At 44.2% G+C, this 23,803-nt stretch overlaps 1 protein-coding gene across 3 annotated transcripts in view; it reads right to left on the bottom strand.

The window, feature by feature from the left end:
- Positions 1-3: 3 nt before the first annotated feature.
- phf21aa (PHD finger protein 21Aa) overlaps positions 4-23,803 on the bottom strand; it is a 362,336-nt gene continuing 338,536 nt past the window's right edge. For all 3 annotated transcript variants that reach the window (XM_086007576.1, XM_086007575.1, XM_086007577.1), the window contains 2 exons: positions 22,453-22,556; positions 4-9,849 (listed from right to left, as the gene is read on the bottom strand). In XM_086007576.1, coding sequence (XP_085863702.1) covers positions 9,637-9,849; positions 22,453-22,556 — 317 coding nt within the window. In that variant the 3' untranslated portion in view covers positions 4-9,636. The remainder of the gene's footprint in view (positions 9,850-22,452; positions 22,557-23,803) is intronic.

Genomic DNA, 23,803 nt, shown 5'->3' with positions numbered 1-23,803 from the left:
CCCACCCCCATTCTCTTACAGATGCTGGCTCAGGTAGTCATGTACTGTAGTTCCATTGGCACCTGCTGACCATCTGTAAATTTCCCAAGTGAGCATCTTTTAGTGTGAGTCCAGACATTAAGGCCTAGAAATTCAGTATAGCCACGTTTGGGGCGCTACAGCCGGGCGTTTGCTAAATTTTGCGCCCGGTGCAACTTAACACCACCTTCGCCGATATTCAGTTGCATCGCCCCAAGAGGTTTCTGTTGCGCTAAAGCAGGCGATGCACGACTATCATTAGGCGCTAAGCCGGCGATCCGGGGCACTAACACCGAGGGTGGGCGCAGTGCAGCGAGTTGCTGATTGAAGGCAGACAGGCGCCGGTCAGCTCTTAAAGGGGGAGGGTGGAATTGTTTGGCTGGCATGCCCTGCACACTGCAGCCCTGAAGCAAGGCCTGACCATTGCTGGTTCATCAGTTCTACGCCCAGGACCATGGAGAAGGCTGCTATTCTTCCAAATCCCATTGCACGCTCTTGCTGCTTGTCCAGGGTCATGGGGAAGGAGATGTACTGACGTCCCCTTCTGAAAAGGGCATTGGTCACCTGGCGGATGCAGCAATGTACCGCGTACTGGGAGATGTTGGCAATGTCCCCAGTAGCGGATTGGAAGGAGCCGGTGGCATAGAAGTTGAGAGCCACTGTCACCTTCACTGCCACCGGCAGAGACGTCCTGCTCCTCAGCTGTGGCTGCAGATCTCTGCGAAGCAGGTGGCAGATCTCAGTGACCACCTCCCTTCTGAATCGCAGCCTCCGAACACACTGCTCCTCAGACATGTTCAGAAATGAGAACTGCTGGCGGTATACCCTGGGTGGGTAAGACCTCCTGTGCTGACGCCTGTTGGCCCTTCTCCGTCTGGCCATGACTGGCACTCTCTCACGGCGTCTCTGAGCCCCTTGAATGCAATGCAGTAAGCCAACGTCTCCACCCATTGCAGCCCCCATTAGATGTATCGACTCAAGGCTATGGCACTGAAAGTGAAATCCAAGTGCAAAGCTCTGGCCTGAAGCCAGAAGTACCTGTGTGAGCGCTGAGTCAAAGCAGAAAGCTCTCTGCCTTTGTCTCTCTCCAAATATCTCTCTCTCACACAGGATTGGCACAAAATGGCTGCCACTTATAATGCAGGAGGAGTCCCCTGTAAATAGCGCCCCCCGCAGCGACTGGGAACCGTTCCCCTCTACCAGTCGCTGGGGGCGCCAGGCGCAAAGAAGAGTGGCGCCACTGAATTTCCGGTTCGGGGCGCACAAAGGGCGTTACACCATGAAATGACGTCAGGATCTGCGCGCGCAGCTGAGCACGTGCAAAGGTTTTGCGCCGCCGCTAAATTTCTTAACTGAATTTCGCGAGGCGCAGATCGCACCGCGTTCGGGCGCTAGCCGCTTAGCGCCCCACTTCTCCTCCTCTTAAGGCGCTAGCGGCTGGCGTAAACAACTGAATTTCTAGGCCTAACTGTCAGCAGGCTATCTGACCAGAGGGAAGGAAGGGGCTACTTTCAGAACCAGGAATCCACCCCCCACCCCTGCCACCATTAAATGTGAGTGGGCAATCATACTTTAGAAATGATCTTCCGGGTAATCCTCAAGAGATCAGACACAATACACTTCAACAGTATGCCTCCTAGCAGATATAAATACAAGTTGTTGTTGTTGCAGTTGTAGATTATCCCTGGGGATGAGTGCAATTGGTTTTGATTTACATAAACTAGAATGACATGAGAGAAACTTACCAAAGCAAAATACATCCCAATTGAAAAGATTTACAAAGGAAATACTTATCCAACTCTGTACACCCCAATCACCAATTTACAATAGATTTGTTCCTCTTTTACTTCCCTCCCCAAAGTCAGTCACTCATAGTACTGTCCTAGTTCAAGTGTTCATTCTTTACATATTTTCCTCGTAAATGATGGCCATCAGCAGGTTGCTTGACTGTAGAGGCATCACAGGCAAAACCAATTACATATCAGAAGCAGGACAGTCAAGTGGTTTTTCACCTGTCTAAACTGAGGACACTCAAATCAAATGTGGTGTCCCTACCACTGCCCCAGCTAAGATGGGCTAAAGTCAGCAGATACAACAACAACTTGCATTTATATAGCACCTTTAACATAGTAAAATGTTCCAATGTGCTTGATACAAGGATACAGCAGAGGATTCTTTGTACAATATCTCACAGAAATGACCAACCAGGGAGCACAAATAGACTGAACTGCACTGTGCAATGGACTGACTCCCAAACTGGAAGGTGGGCAAACTGAGGCCACATGGGGAATCAGTGGCTCACAGCCTGAGCAGCTGAGTGACATAGCTATGAGGAAGAGCTCATGATTTGACAATGGAGATTGAGACTAGTTGTGGGACGAGAACAGGAACCAGAAGTGTTGCAGGAAATAGTGCTACTCCAAGCTCTGCACTGCCAATATTTATTAAAGGCAACCTATGACATCCTACTTGAAGGAAAACCAGGGGATGGGTGAAATGCACAAAAAGCAGACTTTTACAACAATCTCTCAATGACATAAAAAAGTTGTAGGACATATGATCAACATCTATACCATTTTCATATGAATGGGCTGGCAGGGAAGTCTAATGGCATTAGTGTTGTCCAATACGTTAGCCACATACAGCTCGACATCGTCATTGGGTATGTGATCTCAATATTCATTTGCACGTCGTTTGCATGTGTACTTTAACCTTTTTGTGCATTTGTTGGTAAAATGATGATACTATAAGCAGAATGTGTGAGTGTTTTCTGATCGTTGTGAGTGCTTTAATTCCTTGGTTTTTTTAAATTGTGGTAGACGTTTGCTAAGTAAATATACACCCGTGAAGTCCATTTACTTGTATTGTGAGTGTATAAAAAGTGTTTTCTACTAAAATGAGTGCATCTGGCTAAAACAGTGTTGTGTGGCCAGGCCTGTGGCTAGTCAGCAATTTCTATTGGACAACATTGCTCTACATATATGTGGAACTGAACCCAAGAACTACGATTAAAAGGTTTTCTGATTATTTGCTTATAGGACGATGCCGTGAGAATCAATGGGGCTCTCAACATTTGAATTGTTATACAGACACTGAATGTAGTCTGTTAATGTTAACCAAGGAGGCATCGAAGGAAAATCCCAGACGATAGGAACTTATTGGATATGCGCCCCGGGTGAGAAATTACCTGACTAGGTTAGCTGACTGTGTGCAGGGCTGTCAGAAAAACCATGCACCGAACAGGCCAGAACATGCGAGTTCTATTACTACTGAGACAAATTACAGGCCAAGTGGCAGGTCTATGCATGTTGATGAAGAAGAGTAACTGGGTAAAGTAAATAGTCAGGATACTTAAAGCAGTGACAGATCTACCACATGAACATACCCTGCCCATTAGGAGATGGCACTGCGTGTCTAGTCCACCCCAGAAGAGGACACCATTATATATAGACCTTGGGGCCAAGACCTAAACTTGCTCCTCAGTGGCCAAGATTAATCCAGCAGATTAGGTATTCCCTACACAGAAAAAGCAAGCTAGATATGTTAACCGCTTTGTCACGGTCCTCAGGTAAGCTAGTTTATGCAAAATAGTTTGAGCATGACTTGTTTTTATTACACTTGGGAGTACTGCGCAGTGTTCTGGTCTCCATATTAAAAAGGATATAGAGGCACTGGAGAAAGTGCAAAAAAGATTTACTGTACAAGGATGATATCAGAACCGAGAGGCTGCAACTATCAGAAAAGACTGAACAGGCTGGGGCTCTTTTCCCGAGAAAAGAGAAGGCTTCGGGGTGACCTGATAGAGGTCTTTAAAATTATGAAGGGGTTCGATAAGGTAGATGTAGAGAAAATGTTTCCATTTGTGAGGGAGTCCAAAATTTGGGGTCATAAATATAAGATAGTCACTAATAAATCCAATAAGGAATTCAGGAGAAACTTCTTTACCCAGAGAGTGGTGAGAATGTGGAACTTGACAAGCTCTTTTTGCTACAGCGTTGAGAGTTGAGAGTTTACTGTCATGCTGTTTGGGATGAAAAATACATCTGTCATGTTCCAGTGACTGGTGGATTCACTCTGGCATATGCAGATGATATTGCTAAGTTTAGTTGGGGGTGACAAACACCTCACCTATGTCGTTTAAAAAGTGCAACTTTGGAACTGGCAACCTAGTGTGGGTGGGAGAAAATAGAAACCCGATTGGGAAAAGATGGACATCATCACACAACAGGCCTGTTGGACAATCAAGAAACACATTCATGCATTCTTAAAGGGTTGGGGGGGAGGGGGGGAAAGAAAGGGGATGTGCTGACTTTATTGCGGATTAGCTCCCCCAAGTTTTGTAGCATAGCTGTGTTATTTGCAGCTTCGACTCAAAGGCAAAGCCCAAACCATGTGGTCCTGCTCCTTGATATGGAGAATATATTTGTAAAAGAAACACACATTACGGGCAGATAGTGTTACACGGTCCAGATTACTGTCCGCAAGAATGCATTGAACAGGGGCATTGGCTCTGCGCTGATTCAGGTGAATAACCTCGGGGAGAAACACCTGGTCATCTACCTGAGCGGTAAGGTATGGTCACGAAACATGGCATAAACGTCAATTCTGAAAGAATGACTAAGCGTCATTTGGGCACTGCATAAGATATAGCCATATTCACTATCATCTGACTACAACTACTTAGTTTGGTTAAACTCGAAAAGAAAGCATGTGTGTTACGATGCACTGCAGGGGTGCAACACGGTCAACTTTGCTGTTTGTAGGTCAGGAATGCTAATGCACTTTCATATCAAGATTGAAATAGTCTTGATCCTCAAGAGCAACGCGTAAGCAGCACTCACAAGAAACCTCCGCCAGGTGGGGGAAGTAATGGGATAAAATGGTTTCTCTGTTTGCTTAGTTCCTAAATACACCACACTCAAAGAGAAGGCGACGTCTCCATTCAATGTCAGTATCTTTGTTTGAAGGAGCGTTGTGTAGTTTATGGCCACAGTCCATGCTGGAAATGGGACAAAGTATTTCGACATGCTAATGTGCTAATTATTGACAATGTACAAGAACACTTCCTCCATCCCATCAGGACAGGCTGCTGGAAGAAGGCTGCTTGTTTCTGAAAAATCAATGAAGTTAAATGTGCTTTAAACCAGGAGTGAAGGGAATGTGCCTGGACATCTATTGCGAGTTGAAGTTGTCTCAAACTGCCCAAACTCAGATGATGTAGAATTGCAAAAATCAAAATATTGCAGAGGCTGGAAGTCTGAAATAGAAACAGGAAATTCTGGAAACACTCGGCAGCATCTGTGGAGAAAGGTAGGGTTAATGTTTCAGGTCTATGACCCTTTGTCACACTGAACAACTTTTCCTCTAACTTCACTCACTTCCTCCAAATAAAGGATGTTGCTATGGGAACCCCAATGGGACCAAGCTATACCTGCCATTTTGTAGGATATGTTGAGCATTCTTCGCTCCAGTCCTACTCAGGTCCCTTCCCTCACCACTTCTTCCGGTACACAGATGAAGACCTCTTCTTCTGGTGCTCCTTCTGTTCTCGCACTGAGCTGGTGAATTTCATTAACTTTGCTTCTATTTCCACCCCCCACCACACCCTTACCTTATTTGGTCCATCTCCGACTCGTCCCTTACCTTCCTCAACTTCTCTATCCCCACTTTTGGGGATAGACTATCCATGGATATCTACTACAAGCCCACCGATTCCCACAGCTACCTCGATTATACTCCTTCCCATCTCACTTCCTGTAAGGAGTCCAGTCTCTTCTCCCAGTTCCTCAGTCTGTCGCAAAACAAAAAACGGTTCTGACAAAGGGTCATAAGACCTGAAACATTAACCCAACACCTTCCTATCTCCACAGATGCTGCCTGATCTGCAGGGTGTTTGCAGCATTTGTTGGATGTATATTTGCAGTTCTCTGTAATACCCCTTCGCCTATAGGTTGTAAAAGTTTGATCAGTCGATTGCTTAAATCTGGTAGACAGCCATTCAAGGTATGTGACTGTTCCTGAAAAGACTTGGGAGTATTAAAAAACAGCACATTTTGGGTGTTAGTTCTGTTTGTCTCGCATCAGCACAAGGACAAATTAAGCTCCGTAAACTGATGCTTCTGTAATTCGTACAAAAGGCCATAATGCATTTTTTGCTGAGGAACAAGATTGCTAATCGGTATTAATAATTTCTCTGAAAATCCTTTTATCTCAAGTTCTGCAAAAATTCACAGGATCTTGTCTAAATGGTTTGTTTGATTACCCTCTTGTGAACTGTTTCCAGATTTCTAGCATTGTATTGGACTGTTCAACATCTTGTTTACACTGCTTGCTTCTGTAAGTAATTCTATTCATGAATAAACCTGTTTATTTAATAGTTTAGCCTTGTGAAAAATGTTTGGTATGGCTGATACTATCTGTCGTCTTAAATGATGTGAGATATAATGAATTGCTATGCATTATTCAGTACCAAGATAACAAGGCGGGAGGGGATGGGGGGGGGGGGGGAAAGAGATGGATTGTTTGCCCTACTATTTCCCATATATTAATGTAAGTTGTTGTTTATGTATCAGCTTAAGTTTCATATCATAGGGAGTGCAGGTTCACCTATGGAAACTGTCTAATGTGATGAGAACGAGAAAAATGTATTAGGAGCATGACCAAATAGTAACAAATGGGAGTTATCATATTCACAAGTGCAAAAAGTCACTACTCAAAAGCAAAACAAATTTTAGAGGGTCATTATCAGAAATGAGAGAATGGCAGTATGGGACCTTATATTGCAGCTACGTTCTACTTTTGGTCTGAATATTGGGATTTTTCTTTGCCAATTTTATCCACCCCCTCCCTGCCATACAGTATCATTAGGCACCAGTTACCCAAGCACGTTGCATTCTTCATGCATAAGCCTCAACAATGAATGACTGTGGAGGATATCACAGTTAAGCCACAGCCTGTACATTCCTAATGTCCACACCCTTGTGCTTTCCAGCAGAAGTCACTAGTGATTAAAAGGTGGGAATTTTAGTTGATTTTCCCTCCCTAGCTCAGAGGCACCAAATACTGTAGTGCTGCCATCAACAGCTGCTACCTAGCACCAGCCAGCTAACTCAGCACAGGCTTCTGATCTGTATGGCTCTTCAACGTTGGTTTTACCAAACGAGCCATCTGGAAAACTTCAGAAAGTACTCTGAACAGCACTGTGCAGTATTAATTTAAGCTGTGTCAACAATGACACAGCTTAAGTTAATAGGTGGTGGAGAGCTGACAATGAGCTGCAAAAGTTATTGACTCAAGTGGCTCCTGAAGTTACCATTAACTGAAAGATGATTTTTTGAACATGAGCAAAGCATGCCAATCAATTTATCGCCTTGCATGCAGGGCCAGCTATTACTGTTTATATGACACACACGAAAAATGTGCTGTTAGAAAGTGGTAGTGTAATGTAGATGAAGGGCTAAATATGACCATGACTTAGGAACGGAAGATATATAGCATACTCTAATATTTTTTCTGGCAGCAGGTTAGAGATGAGCTAATCATGATATATCCGCTACGAGGACAGACCAAAGTCGGCAGGGAAATATTATAAACATCTACACAAACAAGCTGTGGTCGGCCTCACATGTGGAAATATTTATCAGCTCACTGCAGTTATCAAATGATATACATTTAGAGTTAACGTTAAAACAAATTTATCACATATATTAAGTTAGGAAGAGTCCTAATAAAGGCTGTGGAGACATCTGCAGACTGGACTATCCTGATTGAGAAGAATAGGGAGGGTGAGTGTGTGTTTGCATGTGAGAGTGTCGAGGGAAGTACTGATGTCAAGGGGATGGAGAATAAAGAAAAACAGAAAGATTTTGGTTTACATTCAGAAATGCTTCTGCAACCATTTTCATTTATTTAAATTACTATTCCAGTCCTCAACAGCGATTATTTGGTTGCAAACTAATTCTGAAAAAAACTTTCACCTTTTGGTTTTGAGACAGTTTTTCCTCTTGTTAGTCTGGTGTTTTTTTTATCACTTGTAATGAGTATCAATTCTATTAAAAAATATCTTTAATGTGAGTTATGTTCCAGAATTGGGTTAAAAACATTGTAAAAGACCATCACTAAATAACAGAAAATTGTGACTGTTTCTAGGCGAATTCCTCCCTCCCCCTTTCCCGAAAAACCCTGCTCTGTACATGTACCATTGTCAGGTTGGGCAGGCAGCAATAAGGAAAACCCAATTCCCCACATAACTGATTCAGAAGAAACTCTGCGTCAAAAGTCTCTTCCATCTGCCACATTGTTTGGCTAGTAATTACAAATGTAAGTATAAATGGCTGAAATTTTCACCTAGTGCCAAATGTAAAGGCAAGCACACCCTGATATGTGAAATAAGTACAACCAACATTAAATATTAATGCAAAGATAATATAAATTTCCATTCTGGCTGTACTTGCACAACAGACAACAGACTTTTTGCATTCTTTACACAACTGATGACCCATGACCGTTTTTACTTAACTGATCTTGTTACCTGTGACCTTCAATCCACTTTTCTTAAAGATGGAAATAGTAAGAACTGTAAAACTGTTCCAGTATATTCCCCAGTAAACTGAAGATCATTCCCTGCAGGTTCAATATAGAAGCATTTGGCAGTTCAGACGATAACAGATTTGTGTTTTTTTTCTTTTTATATATACACACAGAATTTTTTTATATATATATGTGTATATATATATATATTTATATATATTTATATATACAGAATCTGCTCAATTTCTAACACTTTGTTTTCTATAAATCACCTCGTTAGGAAACAAAAGCACTCAACAGTTTACTTGATCTAATTTCTGTAACACTAGGAAGACCTGAATATTTCCCTAAGCTTTAAAAAAAAACAAAAATCTCAGGACAAATTCAGTCTGTCCCTCTTGTGTCTTTCCAGTGCCCAAGACACTGAAACACTTACTTGCACAATGAACAAGCACGTGACTTTTTTTTTTAATTAAAAAAGAAACACTCTTCATCATAAGCCATGCATGGTTTTGGTGCCACCGCCTACCAATCCCAATAATAAACCTACATTTGTGGTTTTTGTATTTAAAATAAAATAAGAGGAGAATCACTGTACTTTGTGCTGTGCCCATTACACAATATACCTGTCTCTGTCTGTACTTTTGATTCAGCCTTTGCTACTTCAGTCACAGTCAATGATTGCCACCTCTGTGTTCTCATGCCTCTGACCCTTTGCGTTCTACACAATTTTTTCCCCATCGTGTTGCATTGTACTAAACGTCTGCTTTTCTGCTCAAGTAATCCTGGACTTGGGAATTGTGAGAATGCAATCCAAGACCAGGGCAGCTCTCTAAGTCTCTGCTGTTGTTTTCTACCTATTTCCCTGAAGAGTAGACAAACTTAAAACCAAACTGGTGGCAGCAGGCACACACTGGTATTTCACTTGGCTTGACGCTGGTCCTTACCCAGCTGGCACTCCCAATATGGATCTATAAGAACACAATCCAGCACAGAATCCCCCTTAAATTGGCAAATCAGGAACCGCCTGTCACAATTTTGTTCCCAGAAAGGTTTACAAGTTCTACAGAATCCAGCCCTTTCTTTCAGCTACTTGGTCTCTGAGTTACTGTCACAGTTCACTGGTGAAGGTGCAGCAGTGGAAGAGTTCATGCAGTCTGTGGGGTTGTTGATCGCCTCATCTGTTACATTTTTTGTGAGCTGTATACCCTGGATCAGGCGGATCAGCCGTTTCACTTTTTCCAATGAGGTCTGCATATCCTTTTGCCGGGCGAGTAAAGTGTTCTTAGTCTCCATACATTTCTGAAGAAAAGAAAAGTTTATTTCAGTGTAATCAATTGTGGATCCTACCGAAAGACACATTCTATTCCACTTCCAGTTCCCCGTATAATCTTTCACTCCCAATACCCAGGTTTGGGAGACTCCACATTAGCTCTCATACTGGTCTTTAGTGATGATTCTCATTGTGGCAGATAAAATTCACTGGCAGTAAATGTGAGGCTGTCCATTTTGGTTAAAAAAATAAAAGTAATAATTATACTTTGAATAGGGAAAGGTTGGGTGTTGTAGAATAGCCCAGCGACTTTGGGGGGGGGGGGGGGGGGGGGGGTGTTCAGATTCACAAGACATTCGAAGCAGCACCTCAAGTGGGTAAGGTCATAAAGAAAACTAATGGAATACTAGGTTTACAGCAAGAGGAATAGAATGTAAAATCTTAGTAAGCCTACTTAGAGTACAGTGTGCAGCTTTGAATTCCACACTATAGAAAGGATGTTGAGGCAATATAGAGGGGTCAGTGCAGATTCACCAGGATGATGTCTGGTATGAGGAAATACAAATGGGAAGCCAGACTTGAAAAATTGGGGCTGTCTTAGTTAAAACAGAGGAGATTATGGAGTGATTTGATGCTATAGCTAGCTCAGATCTTCATGAGGTGAAGGTTTAATGAAATCAGTCAGGTATTTAAATTGTTCAGATCTGAGCTGAAGGCACCACCCCTGCCCCGAAAATCCAGACTGAAATAGAAGCCAATAAAATATTGAATTATCAGATCATTAAATAACTTACTCTGTATATGGATATAATGTTTTTCCATCCAAAGTCACAAGGCTATTACTATCATCTCCATTTAGGACTGTTTCCAAAAGAAATGTGACCTATGCTGCATATTTCTTCACATCCTTTTCATAAAAGCTCTACAACTTATTGGTACAAGGTTCACCACATGGTTAAAACCATTCTTATGTGGTACTGTCATCTGCCTGAAGGAGATGGAATTTACAGAGACCCTACATATAGACCATGAACTGGACAGATACACTTCAAGGGCAACTCTCTATTTGACCCCGAGAACTTAAAGAAGTGGTTCAAACACACATCCTCTGTCAGCACTGCCAAGAATTGGAAGCCAACACTAAGCTTCCAGTTTCTAAAAACCTAAAATGTATACAAATAATTCCTATTTTGGTTGCTGTGGCTCTAGCTGTAATTGCTAATTCTAATAGTCAAAAGGTTGTGGGGTCAAGCTCCACTTCAGAGACTTGGGCACATAATCCAGGCCGACACTCCAGTGCAGTACTGAGGGAGTGCTGCACTGTCAGAGGTGCCATCTTTCGGATGCGACGTTAAACCGAGGCCCCATCTGTCCTCTCAGATGAACGTAAAAGATCCCATAGCACTATTTGAAGAGCAGCAGGGGAGTTCTACTGGTGACCTGGCAAATATAATCCCTCAACCAATATCATTTAAAACAGATTGTCCAATCGTTATCACATTGCTGTTTGTGGGATCTTGCTGTGCGCAGTTTGGTTGCCATGTTTACTACCGTGCAACAGTGAATTCAAAAGTTCTTAATTGGCTGTAAAGTGTGTTGGGAGGTCCTGATTATTTGCATTATAAATGCAAATCTTTCTTTCTATTTTAATTCAGAGCATAGCAATGATTAAGCCTGTGATCTTTTTGATCTCTTTTGCTTGAGGGCTGGTGTCGGGAGCAGTGAGACCGGAGACCCAGTGAGTATTTAAACTCACTTTCGCAGGCTTTCTTTCACAGGCTGGTGTCGGGAGCAGTGAGACTGGAGACCCAGTGAGTATTTAAACTCACTTTCGCAGGCTTTCTTTCACAGGCTGGTGTCGGGAGCAGTGAGACCGGAGACCCAGTGAGTATTTAAACTCACTTTCCCGGGCTTTCTTTGCAGAGGCTGGTGTCGGGAGCAGTGAGACTGGAGACCCAGTGAGTATTTAAACTCACTTTTGCGGGCTTTCTTTTACCAATCTCAGACCGGTGGCGGCGTCACAATTCAAAACGTGACGCGGGCAAGAGGGAGCAGCTGATTGGGTGAGTACGGCCAGGGAGTATTTATACTACTCTATAGTTTGAGAGTTAAGGTTCATAGATTATAAAGTTTAGAAGGTCTTAATTTTTTTGTGGTTATAGTTTCTAGTGCTAGTAACCAAGAGCCCTTGAGTATATCATTTAATTGTAGTGTAATTGGTGGTATTGATTTGATTTCAGTTAATTTAAATTAATTGAAGGGTTAAGTCATGGCAGGACAGCTCGGTGCTGTGGTATGCTCTTCCTGTCCCTGACGACCATGTATGCGGGGAGTGTATCCAGCTGGAGCTACTGGCAGACCGCATTGCGGTGCTGGAGCTGCGAATGGATACATACTGGAGCATTCGCGATGCTGAGGATGTCGTGGATAGCACGTTTAGGGAGTTGGTCACACGGCAGGTAAAGGCTGCACAGGCAGGAAGGGAATGGGTGACCGCCAGGCAGAGTAGTAGGCGCAGGCAGGTAGTGCAGGGGTCCCCTGTGGCCATCCCCCTCTCAAGCAGATATACCGCTTTGGATATTGTTGGGGGGGAATGGCTTATCGGGGGAAAACAGCAGCAGACAACATCCTGGCACCGTGGGTGGTTCTGCTGCACAGGACAGGAGGAAAAAGAGTGGGAGAGCTATAGTAATAGGGGATTCTATTGTAAGGGGAATAGATAGGCGTTTCTGCGGTCGCAAACGAGACTCCAGGATGGTATGTTGCCTCCCTGGTGCAAGGGTCAAGGATGTCTCGGAGCGGCTGCAGAGCATTCTGGAGGGGGAGGGTGCGCAGCCAGTTGTCGTGGTGCATATAGGTACCAACGATATAGGTAAAAACCGGGACGAGGTCCTAAAAGCTGAATACAGGGAGTTAGGAGGTAAATTAAAAAATAGGACCTCAAAGGTAGTAATCTCAGGATTGCGACCAGTGCCACGTTATGTCAGAGTAGAAATAGAAGGATATTTCAGATGAATACGTGGCTAGAGGAATGGTGCAAGGGGGAGGGATTCAAATTCCTGGGACATTGGAACCGGTTCTGGGGGAGGTGGGACCAGTACAAACTGGACGGTTTGCACCTCGGCAGGACCGGGACCGATGTCCTAAGGGGAGTGTTTGCTGGTGCTGTTCGGGAGGGTTTAAACTAAAATGGCAGGGGGTTGGGAACCTGTGCAGGGAGACAGAGGAATGGGAAACAAGGATAGAAGCAAAAGACAGGAAGGAGAAAAGCAAAAGTGGCAGGCAGAGAAGTCAAGGGTTTAAATCAAACATGGCCACGTTATATTGCATCTGCCATGCTTCTGCCCAATCACCCAACCTGTCCAAATCATACTGGAGTTTCTCGGCATCCTCCTCACAGCACACACGCCCACCCAGCTTTGTGTCGTCTGAAACTTGGAGATATTACATCTAGTTCCCTCGTCTAAATCATTAATATATATTGTGAATAGCTGGGGCCCAAGGACCGATCCCTGCGGTACCCCACTAGTCACTGCTTGCCATTCGGAAAAAGACCCGTTTATTCCAACTCTTTTCTTTGTCTGCCAACCAGTTCTCTATCCAAGTCAATACCTTGCCCCCAATCCCATGTGCCTTAACTTTACACGCTAATCTCTTATGCGGGACCTTATCGAAAGCCTTCTGAAAGTCCAAATACACCACATCCACTGGTTCTCCCTTATCTATTTTACCAGTTACATCCTCAAAAAATTCCAGTAGATTAGTCAAGCACGATTTACCTTTTGTAAATCCATGTTGACTTTGCCCGATCCTGTCACTGTTTTCCAAGTGCTCTGCTATTACATCTTTTATAATGGACTCTAGCATTTTCCCCACTACCGATGTCAGGCTTATCGGTCAGTAATTCCCCATTTTCTCTCTACCACCTTTTTTGAATAGAGGGGTAACATTAGCTACCCTCCAATCCATGGGTACTGTTCCAGATTCCATCGAATGCTGGAAGATGTTCAGCAAAGCATCAACTATTTCTAGGGCCACTTCCTTAAGTACCCTAGGATGTAGATCAGGCCCTGGGGATTTATCAGCCTTCAATCTCATCAATTTCCCTAACACCATTTCCCTACAAATACTGATTTCTTTCAGTTCCTCCCTTTCATCAGACCCTATGTTCCCCGACATCTTTGGGAGGTTATTTGTGTCCTCCTTTGTGAAGACAGAACCAAAATATGTATTTAATTGGTCTGCCATTTCTTTGTTCCCCATTATAAATTCCCCTGATTGTGACTGCAAGGGACCTACGCTTGACTTCACCAATCTTTTTCTCTTCACATATCTATAAAAGCTTTTACAGTCAGTTTTTATGTTCCCTGAAAGCTTACTCTCATATTCTATTTTCCCTTTCTTGATTAATCCCTTTGTCCTGCTTTGTTAGTCCTAAACTGCTCCCAATCCTCAGGTTTACTGCTTTTTCTGGCAAATGGTATGTTAAGGCTAAAGGGATCAAGGGATATGGGGAGAAGGCAGGGACAGGGTAGAGTTTGGATGATCAGCCAAGATCTCATTGAATGGCGGAGCAGGCTCGAGGGGCCGAATGGCCTACTCCTGCTCCTATCTTCTATGTTTCTAATCCACAGGTTTAGCCATTGAGCCAACCAGGTAGAAACAGTGAAGTCTCTGCATGCCCGGTCATAACTCAGATGGTGAAATGCACAGGTAGTGCGTTACTTACTGCCGCTGTGAAGGGCCAACTGCATAAAAAAATGAGGATGGACCAAATTTATAATTTTTCTGGTGAATAAACCTGCACTCAAATTTAGTTCAGCTCCATCCCTACTTAGGTGCACCTGCCCTTTCAAAAACGTTTTGTTTTCAGTCAGCATGAATAAAGGGACATGAAAGAAGCAGTGTTATTAGTAAAAACAGCTCCAATCAGAGATTTCATAAGCTGCCAAATGAAAAAGTAATTCAAATTTCATTCAATGTTATTTTTACAAAAATAGCTTTCTACAAACTTGGTACATCGACCTTGGGAAAACAGGAAGTAGTGCTGACTGTACAGAACCATACTTATTAAAAGATATAGGGGGAGAAATTGAGTATAGCCCCATTTGGGGCGCTAACCTCGCCAGGGTGCTAAAAGTAGCGCCACGGAAACATTCGCGCCCCCACACCGGAAATTGGTCGTTTGCGCCCCAAAGTGAAGCGCGGCGCTACTGGAGAAAATCATGACGCAACGTGCCGCAGAGCCACACGCTGCGGCACGTCGCGCTGCGGTATTGCAGGCCTTCCTCCCCTTCTTAAAGGGGAGGGGCCTTGTGCAGCGCGATCTGGGGCCCAGCTGGGCCCCCGAGGATTGGGAGTACAGGCAAAAGAGCCCGGCACTGAAGAGAAGTGCCGGGCTCTTGGAGCGCAGCCGGCACTCCGCCGGGGGGGGGGTTCAGGAGGCCGGGGACGGGAGCGCAGGCAGGCGGCCAACAACAAAAATGGCCGCCCTGCACCTCGCCTTTAATTTGCGCCTCCCCGGCCGCAGGTAGGCCCCCCTGACCACGTCGGACAAAGCGTCCGGCGGCAAATCAGGGGGCGCTGCCGAATATCGCGGCCAGGGCGTCAGCGGGGCGCTGCGCACACCGATGAAGTCATCGGCAGCAGCGCAGCGCTAATGGTTAGCGCCACCACTAATGTCCCGCAGAATTTAGCGGGAGGCGTGGGCAGTGCCGCGCCTGGGCGCTAGTTGGCTTGCGCCCCACTTAGCACCCTCTTAAGGCGCTAATGGGTGGCGCAGCCAACCAAATTTTTCCTCCATAGTATGCTATATTGTAGAGCATGTACTATACTGCTACTCGGATGTTCAATGAATCCCACTTACATTCGTATTTATTCTTGAGAGAATCAGACATAAGCAATAGTGGAGCCTAAACTTCAGAAAGAAAACATGACAGCTTTCCTAAATGTAAGGATTCCATGTAAGGTTCAGAGCAGCTTAGACAGGACAAAAATAATGGCCTGTAAATTGCGATCAGCAGCAAAGCAAAGGGGCTCGCTGCTGGCCTCGAAGAAAGCTGCCCACAGAGATCTTGTGATTTCTGTGGTGAGAAGTTTACCTTTCTCGACATGCAATTGATTGTAGCACTGTGTAATGGGTATCCCCAGCAAAGAGCTGCAGTGACATCAACAAGCTGTCGAAGCAGCCAATTACATTGAAGAATTCTTACTGACAGCAAACCAGGAAATGAAAACCAGCTTTTATCTGGGCTTTTAAAAAATGTTAGAGAGCGAAATAAAGATTGGGACTTTCACATGGGGATAAGGAAGAAGCTTAAATATCATGAACAAATGTAAAAATTTTTTTAAAGTTGTTTAATTGTTATCATAATGGAGAAATTTGACACTCCACAAATATAAAAATTAGTTTTTCAGGGCCAGAATGTTTGCTTAGCAGATAATAGGCTATTAAAACCCCAGTGACACCTATTACAAAAAGTCTCAACATTTAATGGGGTTTTTAACAGCGATATTAGCGCGGAAAAGCTCAAGTTTTCGTCAGTTCCACTGATTGCCAGCTATGGGGGGGGGGGGGGGGGTCCACAGCGCAGCCAGTGTCGGAGCAGTGAATGACTGACCACAACTTCAGTATTTCCACGCTTAGATGTGCATGAACTAAATCCTGAAACTACGGACAATTTCAGAGGGGTAATGACGGCGAACGCTGACAGTTCACCCTCATTACCCACCTCAAAATCCAGGACATAGATTCCGCCATAGCTAACTCACCTAGCAATTCAGACTCTCAACACAATGATGTCTATCGATTGGGGAAATAATCCACCTTCACTAGATTATTGTTCAAATTGACAAGCTGTAACAAAAATATATAATGGAATTGGGGAAGCGATGACGGGAATCAGGAAATAGAAGCCAACTGTTGAGCACTAAACTGGATCCGCATACAATGGCTCATTTATTTTCCAGCTTTAAGGAGACAAAACACAAAGATATTTGCTGGGTATCGTTGCTCCTTTCTCTTAATTACCTGCTGCCTCGGATTCTCCATAGCTTTCTATTCCTCGCTAGCTTGCATGGATACCAAAAGATCTATTTTAGGATCAATTTCCTCAGAATAAAACTCAGATTTGAATGTGATAAAACACAATGAAAGTATTAAGAGAAATTCTTAAACATCGACTGAGTATTCTTCAATTGCTTTTCCAGTAATAAAAATCCAGTTTAACTGATCAGCATTCCTTGAATGGGGTTCGACATTGCATTAACAAACTTTCAAAACTCTGGCAATCCTCTGAAGCATGGCTATTTTTTTAATGACGTATCAGCTTTAACACCATCTGTAGATTGTTTCACTATTATGACTAAATTCTGTAGGTTGAGATATAAATGTTGGCCAGGACTCTGAAAGAAGCAGCACTGAGAGTAGCAAGGGCACAGAATATACTCTGGGTGGGGGACTTCAATGTCCATCACCAAGAGTGGCTCGGTAGCACCACTACTGACCGAGCTGGCAGTCTCCTGAAGGACATAACTGCCAGTCTGGGCCTGCGACAGGTGGTGAGAGAACCAACACGAGGGAAAAACCTACTTGACCTCGTCCTCACCAATCTACCTGTTGCAGATGCATCTGTCCATGACAGTATTGGTAGCAGTGACCACTGCACAGTCATTGTGGAGACGAAGTCCCGTCTTCGCACTGAGGACACCCTCCATCGTGTTGTGTGGCACTACCACCGTGCTAAATGGGATAGATTCAGAACGGATCTAGCAGCTCAAAACTGGGCATCCATGAGGCGCTGTGGGCCATCAGCAGCGGCAGAATTGTATTCCACCACAATCTGTAACCTCATGGCCCGGCATATCCCCCACTCTATCAAGCCAGGGGACCAACCCTGATTCAATACGGAGTGTAGAAAAGCATGCCAAGAGCAGCACCAGGTGTACCTAAAAATGAGGTGCCAACCTGGGGAAGCTGCAACACAGGACTACATGCATGCTAAAAAGCGGAAGCAGCATGCTATAGACAGGGCTAAGTGATCCCACAATCAACTGATCCGATCAAAGCTCTGCATCCTGCCACATCCAGTTGTGAATGGTGGTGGATCATTAAACAACTAACAGGAGGAGGAGGCTCCATGAATATCCCCATCCTCAATGATGGTGGAGCCCAGCACGTGAGAGCAAAAGACAAGGCTGAAGCGTTTGCAACCATCTTCAGCCATAAGTGCAGAGTGGATGATCCATATCGGCCTCTTCCTGAGGTCCCCACCATCACAGAAGCCAGTCTTCAGCCAATTCGATTCACTCCACGTGATATCAAGAAACGGCTGAGCGCACTGGATACAGCAAAGGCTATGGGCCCCGAATAGATCCTGGCTATCGTGCTGAAGACTTTCTTCAAGTAGCCGCCGCACCTCTAGCCAAGCTGTTCCAGTACAGCTACAACACTGGCATCTATCTGACAATGTGGAAAACTGCCCAGGTATGTCCTGTCCACAAAAAGCAAGACAAATCCAACCTGGCCAATTACCGCCTCATCAGTCTACACTCAATCATCAGCAAAGTGATGGAAGGTGTCATTAAAAGTGTTAATAAACGCCACTTACTCACCAATAACCTGCTCACGGATGCCCAGTTTGGGTTCCGCCAAGACCACTTGGCTCCCGACCTCATTACAGCCTTGGTCCAAACATGGACAAAGGAGCTGAATTCCAGAGGAGAGGTGAGAATGACTGCCCTTGACATCAATGCAGCATTTGACCGAGTGTGGCATCAAGGAGCCCTAGTAAAACTGAAATCAATGGGAATTGGGGGAGGGAAAACGCTCCACTGGCTGGAGTCATACCTCGCACAAAAGAAGATGGTTGTGGTGGTTGAAGGTCAATCATCACAGCCCCAGGCCATCGTTGCAGGAGTTCCTCAGGGCAGTGTCCTAGGCCCAACCATCTTCAGCTGCTTCATTAATGCCTTTCCCTCCAACATAAGGTCAGAAATGGGGATGTTCGCTGATGACTGCACAGTGTTCAGCACCATTCACAAATCCTCAGATAATGAAGCAGTCCATGCCCGCATGCAACAAGACCTGGACGACGTTCAGGCTTGGGCTGGTAACTGGCAGGTAACATTCGCGCCACAGAAGTGCCAGGCAATGACTATCTCCAACAAACGAGAGTCTAAGCACCGCCCCTTGACATTCAATGGCATTACCATCGCCGAATCCCCCACCATCAACATCCTGGTGGGTCACCAATGACCAGAAACTTAACTGGACCAGCCACATAAATACTGTGGCAACAAGAGCAGGTCAGAAGCTAGGTATTCTGCGGCGAGTGTCTCACCTCCTGACTCCCCAGAGCCTTTCCACCATCTACAAGGCACAAGTAAGGAGTGTGATGGAATACTCTCCACTTGCCTGGATGAGTGCAGCTCCAACAACACAAGAAGCTCGACACCATCCAGGACAAAGCAGCCCACTTGATTGGCACCCCATCCACCACCTTGAACGTTCAATTCCTCCACCACCGGCATACCGTGGCTCCAAGTTCCCCTCCAAGTCACACACCATCATGACTTAGAAGTATATTGCTGATCCTTCGTCGTCGCTGGGTCAAAATCCTGGAACTTCCTAACAGAATTGTGGGAGTACCTTCACCACACGGACTGCAGCGGTTCAAGAAGGCGGCTCACCTCCACCTTCTCAAGGGCAATTAGGGATGGGCAATAAATGCTGGCCTTGCCAGCGACGCCCACATCCCATAAATGAATTAAAAACTACCCTGTTTTTGTTCAAATATTGCCATGGGACTTTACATATCCACCTATGAGACCTGATGGATCCTCATTTTAATGTTTCATCCTAAAGATGGCACCTCCGACATTGCAGCACTCCCTCAGTACTGCACTGAAATACTAACCTAGATTTTGTGCTCAAGTCTCTGAAGTGAGACTTGAACCCACAACCTTCTGACAGCATCAAGAGTGCTACCACTGAGCCAAGGCTGACACTTTAACTTAACTTCAGCTTTTCCTTATTGTAAAGAAAATAATAAACCTCGTCATGCTGGCTGTCCCAGTTAGTGGGCTAACTTTGTGACCATGTTGAAAACGCTTAATTTCTTGTACTGGAAAGAAAAATCATTACCCACTAACAATTATAAAAAATGAAATGTTCGGTAACATGACTTACAGGAACAGGCACTAGATGAAGTTTTTTGGTCTTGGGTGGACCTGGTCGACGGCCTTCATTCTGGGATTTGCAGTCTATTATACTCTTATTGATAATTATTGTAACTTCTCACTTTTTCCTGTGGATTTTAAACCCTCTAGCATACATGGTGCAGGTTCTCTCCCCGGTTACTGCATGGTAAGAAAGGGACCCCCAACACAAGCTCGTAAACAATCTGAAAGCAGGTTTCAAATTACAGAACCTAAACCACCACTAAAATCTATTATAAAGGATGCAATAACTGGGCACTTGGAAACTAATAGTAAGATTGGGCAGAGTTAACATGGATTTATGAAAGGGAAATCCTGTTTAACAAACCTATTGGGAGTTCTTTGAGGATGTAACTTGTGGAGTAGACAAAGGGGAACCGGTAGATGTGGTGTATTTGGATTTTCAGAAGGCCTTCGATAAGGTCCCACACAAGAGGTTGGTCAACAAAATTAGGGCACATGGAATTGGGGTAATATACTAGCGTGGATTGAGAATTGATTAACAGACAGAAAACAAGTGTAGGGATAAACGGGTCTTTTTCAGGATGGCAGACTGTGACAAGTGGGGTACCACAAGGAATGGTGCTTGGGTCCCAGCTATTCACAATCTATATCAATGATTTGGATGAGGGGACTAAATGTAACATTTCTAAATTTGCTGATGATACAAAGCTAGGTGGCAGTGTCAGTTGTGAAGAGGATGTGAAGAGGCTTCAAGGGGATCTTGACAGGCTCAGTGAGTGGGCGAGAACATGGCAGATGGAATATAATGTGGATAAATGTGAAGTTATCCACTTTGGTAGAAAAAACAGAAAGGCAGAGTATTTCCTAAATGGTGAAAGATTGGGGAATGCAGATGCTCAAAGGGACCTGGGTGTCCTTGTATGAGTCACTGAAAGTGAATGTGCAGGTGCAGCAAGCCATTAGGAAGGCAAATGGTATGCTGGCCTTCATTACAAGAGGATTTGAGTATAGGAGTAAAGAAGTCTTACTCCAATTATATAGGGCCTTGGTGAGACCACACCTGGAGTACTGTGTACAATTTTGGTCTGCTTACCTAAGGAAGGATATACTTGCCATAGAGGGAGTGCAACGAAGATTCACGAGATTGATTCCTGGGATGGCGGGACTGTCGTATGAGAAGAGATTGAGTAAACTAGGCCTGTATTCTCTTGAATTCAGAAGAATGAGAGGGGATCTCATTGAAGCATACAAAATTATTACAGGGCTTGATAGGATAGATGCTGGGAGAATGTTTCCCTTGGCTGGGGAGTCTGGAACCAGTGGCCACAGCCTCAAGATAAAGGGTAGGCCATTCATGACTGAGATGAGAAGAAATTTCTTCACAGAGGGTGGTGAATCTTTGGAATTCTCTATCCCAGAGGGCTGTGGAGGCTCAGTCATTGGGTATATTCAAAACAGAAGTCGATAGATTTCTGACTAGTAATTGCATCAAGGGGGTATGGCGATAGGGCTGGTGAATGGAATTGAGGCAGAAGATCAGCCATGATCATATTGAATGGCGGAGCAGGCTCGAAGGGCTGAATGGCCTACTCCTGCTCCTATTTCTTATGTTATGAAAACTCACCCACTAACAGGCCAGCAGTCTGCATCACACATCCCTGTCGTGAAATCCAAATGTGGAATCCCAGTACATTTTTTCCAATTAAGTAAATCTCATCACTACTCCAACTCCATTTCCTATTTTATTTCCAATCCCAGGGACAACAATGCTGAAATAAAATCAGTTAATGCAAGCACACCATTTTCCTTATTTCAAAAAGTGGCTACAACTACACTTGTAGGAAATACCCCTCGACATAAAATAATGGTAAGCATACCCCAGAAAGTTCCTTTGAGAAAAAGGCAAAGTTTTTGAAGCAGCTTATTTGTTATATATCTAACTAACAAAACAAACCTATAACTGTGACTCTCAGAAACCATTAGCTCATCTTCAACTTTCGGTTTCAAGTTTGTGCAACCAACAGTGGGAGAAAGGAAGGTTCGACTGATTGCTTCACTGGCTCCAGTCCCTCCCTCCAACTTTTCAGATTAGTTATCCAACTCATCTGATTGGTTGACACCGACGACCTTCAGTTCCAGTTGGGAAAATAAAAATTTTCTTGTGACACACCAACAAAATGATTTGTGGGTTGAAACACTGCAGCTTAAAATGCTAATGACTGACACATATGAAGATCTCTCCTGCCCCACTAAACAAAATAAAAATGCTCCATTAAAGAAAAGCTCCCATCAGTTCCATTTCAACAACCAGTTTCCAAACATTACGAGCAAACTGCAGAGAAAGCAGTTGTCACATTTCAGAGAATGTTGTCTTGTGCTTCTTTTTATGACTATGTTGGAAGTTTCTAAGCCAAAGCAACATGCTTTTGTCCCTGGAGCGTGTTACTCACCGTTATGGAATTGCTCAGCTGTTTGACTTTCTGTTCCAACTGTTCTCTCTCCTGCTTTAGTTCTGCACTCCATTTTAACAACTTCTGTTTTTCCTCTTCTTTTGCTGAAGAATAGAGAAAATAAAATTTGAGAAACTACAATACATACAAACCAATACTCAACAGATTTCAGAAATGTAACTAATATTCAAGACCATCTAGCAGCTGAAAAATGGGGCACAATATTTGAAGAGGGACTGTATTCATTTGAATTGGCACAGGATCCTAAAAATTAAAAACAGGATGTTGCACACTTCCCTAAGTCTCTCTGAGCTCTTTTATTCTTCTTTTTTTTTTTTGAGTTACCAGGTGGACTACACACAACACCCCATGTCATATCACTGCGGAAGGGAAGGGAAAAAGAGACAAGACTACACAAAATGTCTGTTCTGAAGTGACCCCTGCCGAGATTTTACCAACACATTGACTTTAAATGAAATGCAAAGAATCCTGGCCAGATACATTGAATGGTTTTATTTTTTCCACTAACATCTGCACACATTTTGTTGTAATGTGGATTGTGTTACACTTCTCAAAGCCAGCATGATTTTCCTAACAAGTTAACACACACTGCGCTGAATTTGCTGGCGCTCAGAGGGTGGGTTCGGAGGTGGGTCCGCTATCAAAATCCAAAAGATTGACAGCAGGGCGGTGTCCCACTCTGAACCCGCCTCTTAAGTTTCCCAACTGCCGGTTCTGCCTGCGCTTTGCAGACACGGCATTAAGCGGCAGGTCATGCAATTGTGCTAGTTAAGAGGGTATTTAAAGCAATTTAATCACCATTTTGCCAGGTACAAAGCATTTTCCCAAGTTCTCCACGAGGTTCCCGTTGCTCGGGGAGCACGCCAGCTAAGTGTGTCGGGTTCTGAGCAACTCTCCATTTCTTTCATTAGGTGACAGCTGCAAAAGTAGTATAAAAGCTACCATTTTACAGCTGGTCACTTTCCAATCTCAGAAGCTTCAGCCTTCAGTATTTGGAAACCACTTTTGAGCTTTATGCACTTCTGACGTATTTGGAGTAATCTCTCTATCCACTGTCACCTCCTTGGAACGACCTCTCTCAACAATGACAAATTACTTTTGTCATCTCAACCTCACCTGCCATCTATTCCATTAGGATCGGTGCCCTTGAAAAAATCTCACTTTGATCCTCAGAATTCCAACATGATCAACCCCAACACCAGCATCACCAGCACCAACATCCACACCAATCTTCTCTGCAATCAACTGATGCTGCACTGGACACAGGGCATCATCACCCATGCACACTGCTGCCCGGGACGCCAGCGATGGCCTCACCATGTCCAGATTT

This window comes from Somniosus microcephalus, chromosome 15, assembly GCF_052327205.1.
Source record: "Somniosus microcephalus isolate GS21.2 chromosome 15, FLI_Smic_1.0, whole genome shotgun sequence".
Lineage (NCBI taxonomy): Eukaryota > Metazoa > Chordata > Chondrichthyes > Squaliformes > Somniosidae > Somniosus > Somniosus microcephalus.
Note: the sequence above shows the minus strand (reverse complement) of the source record. Positions and strands in the feature narration are given on the sequence as shown.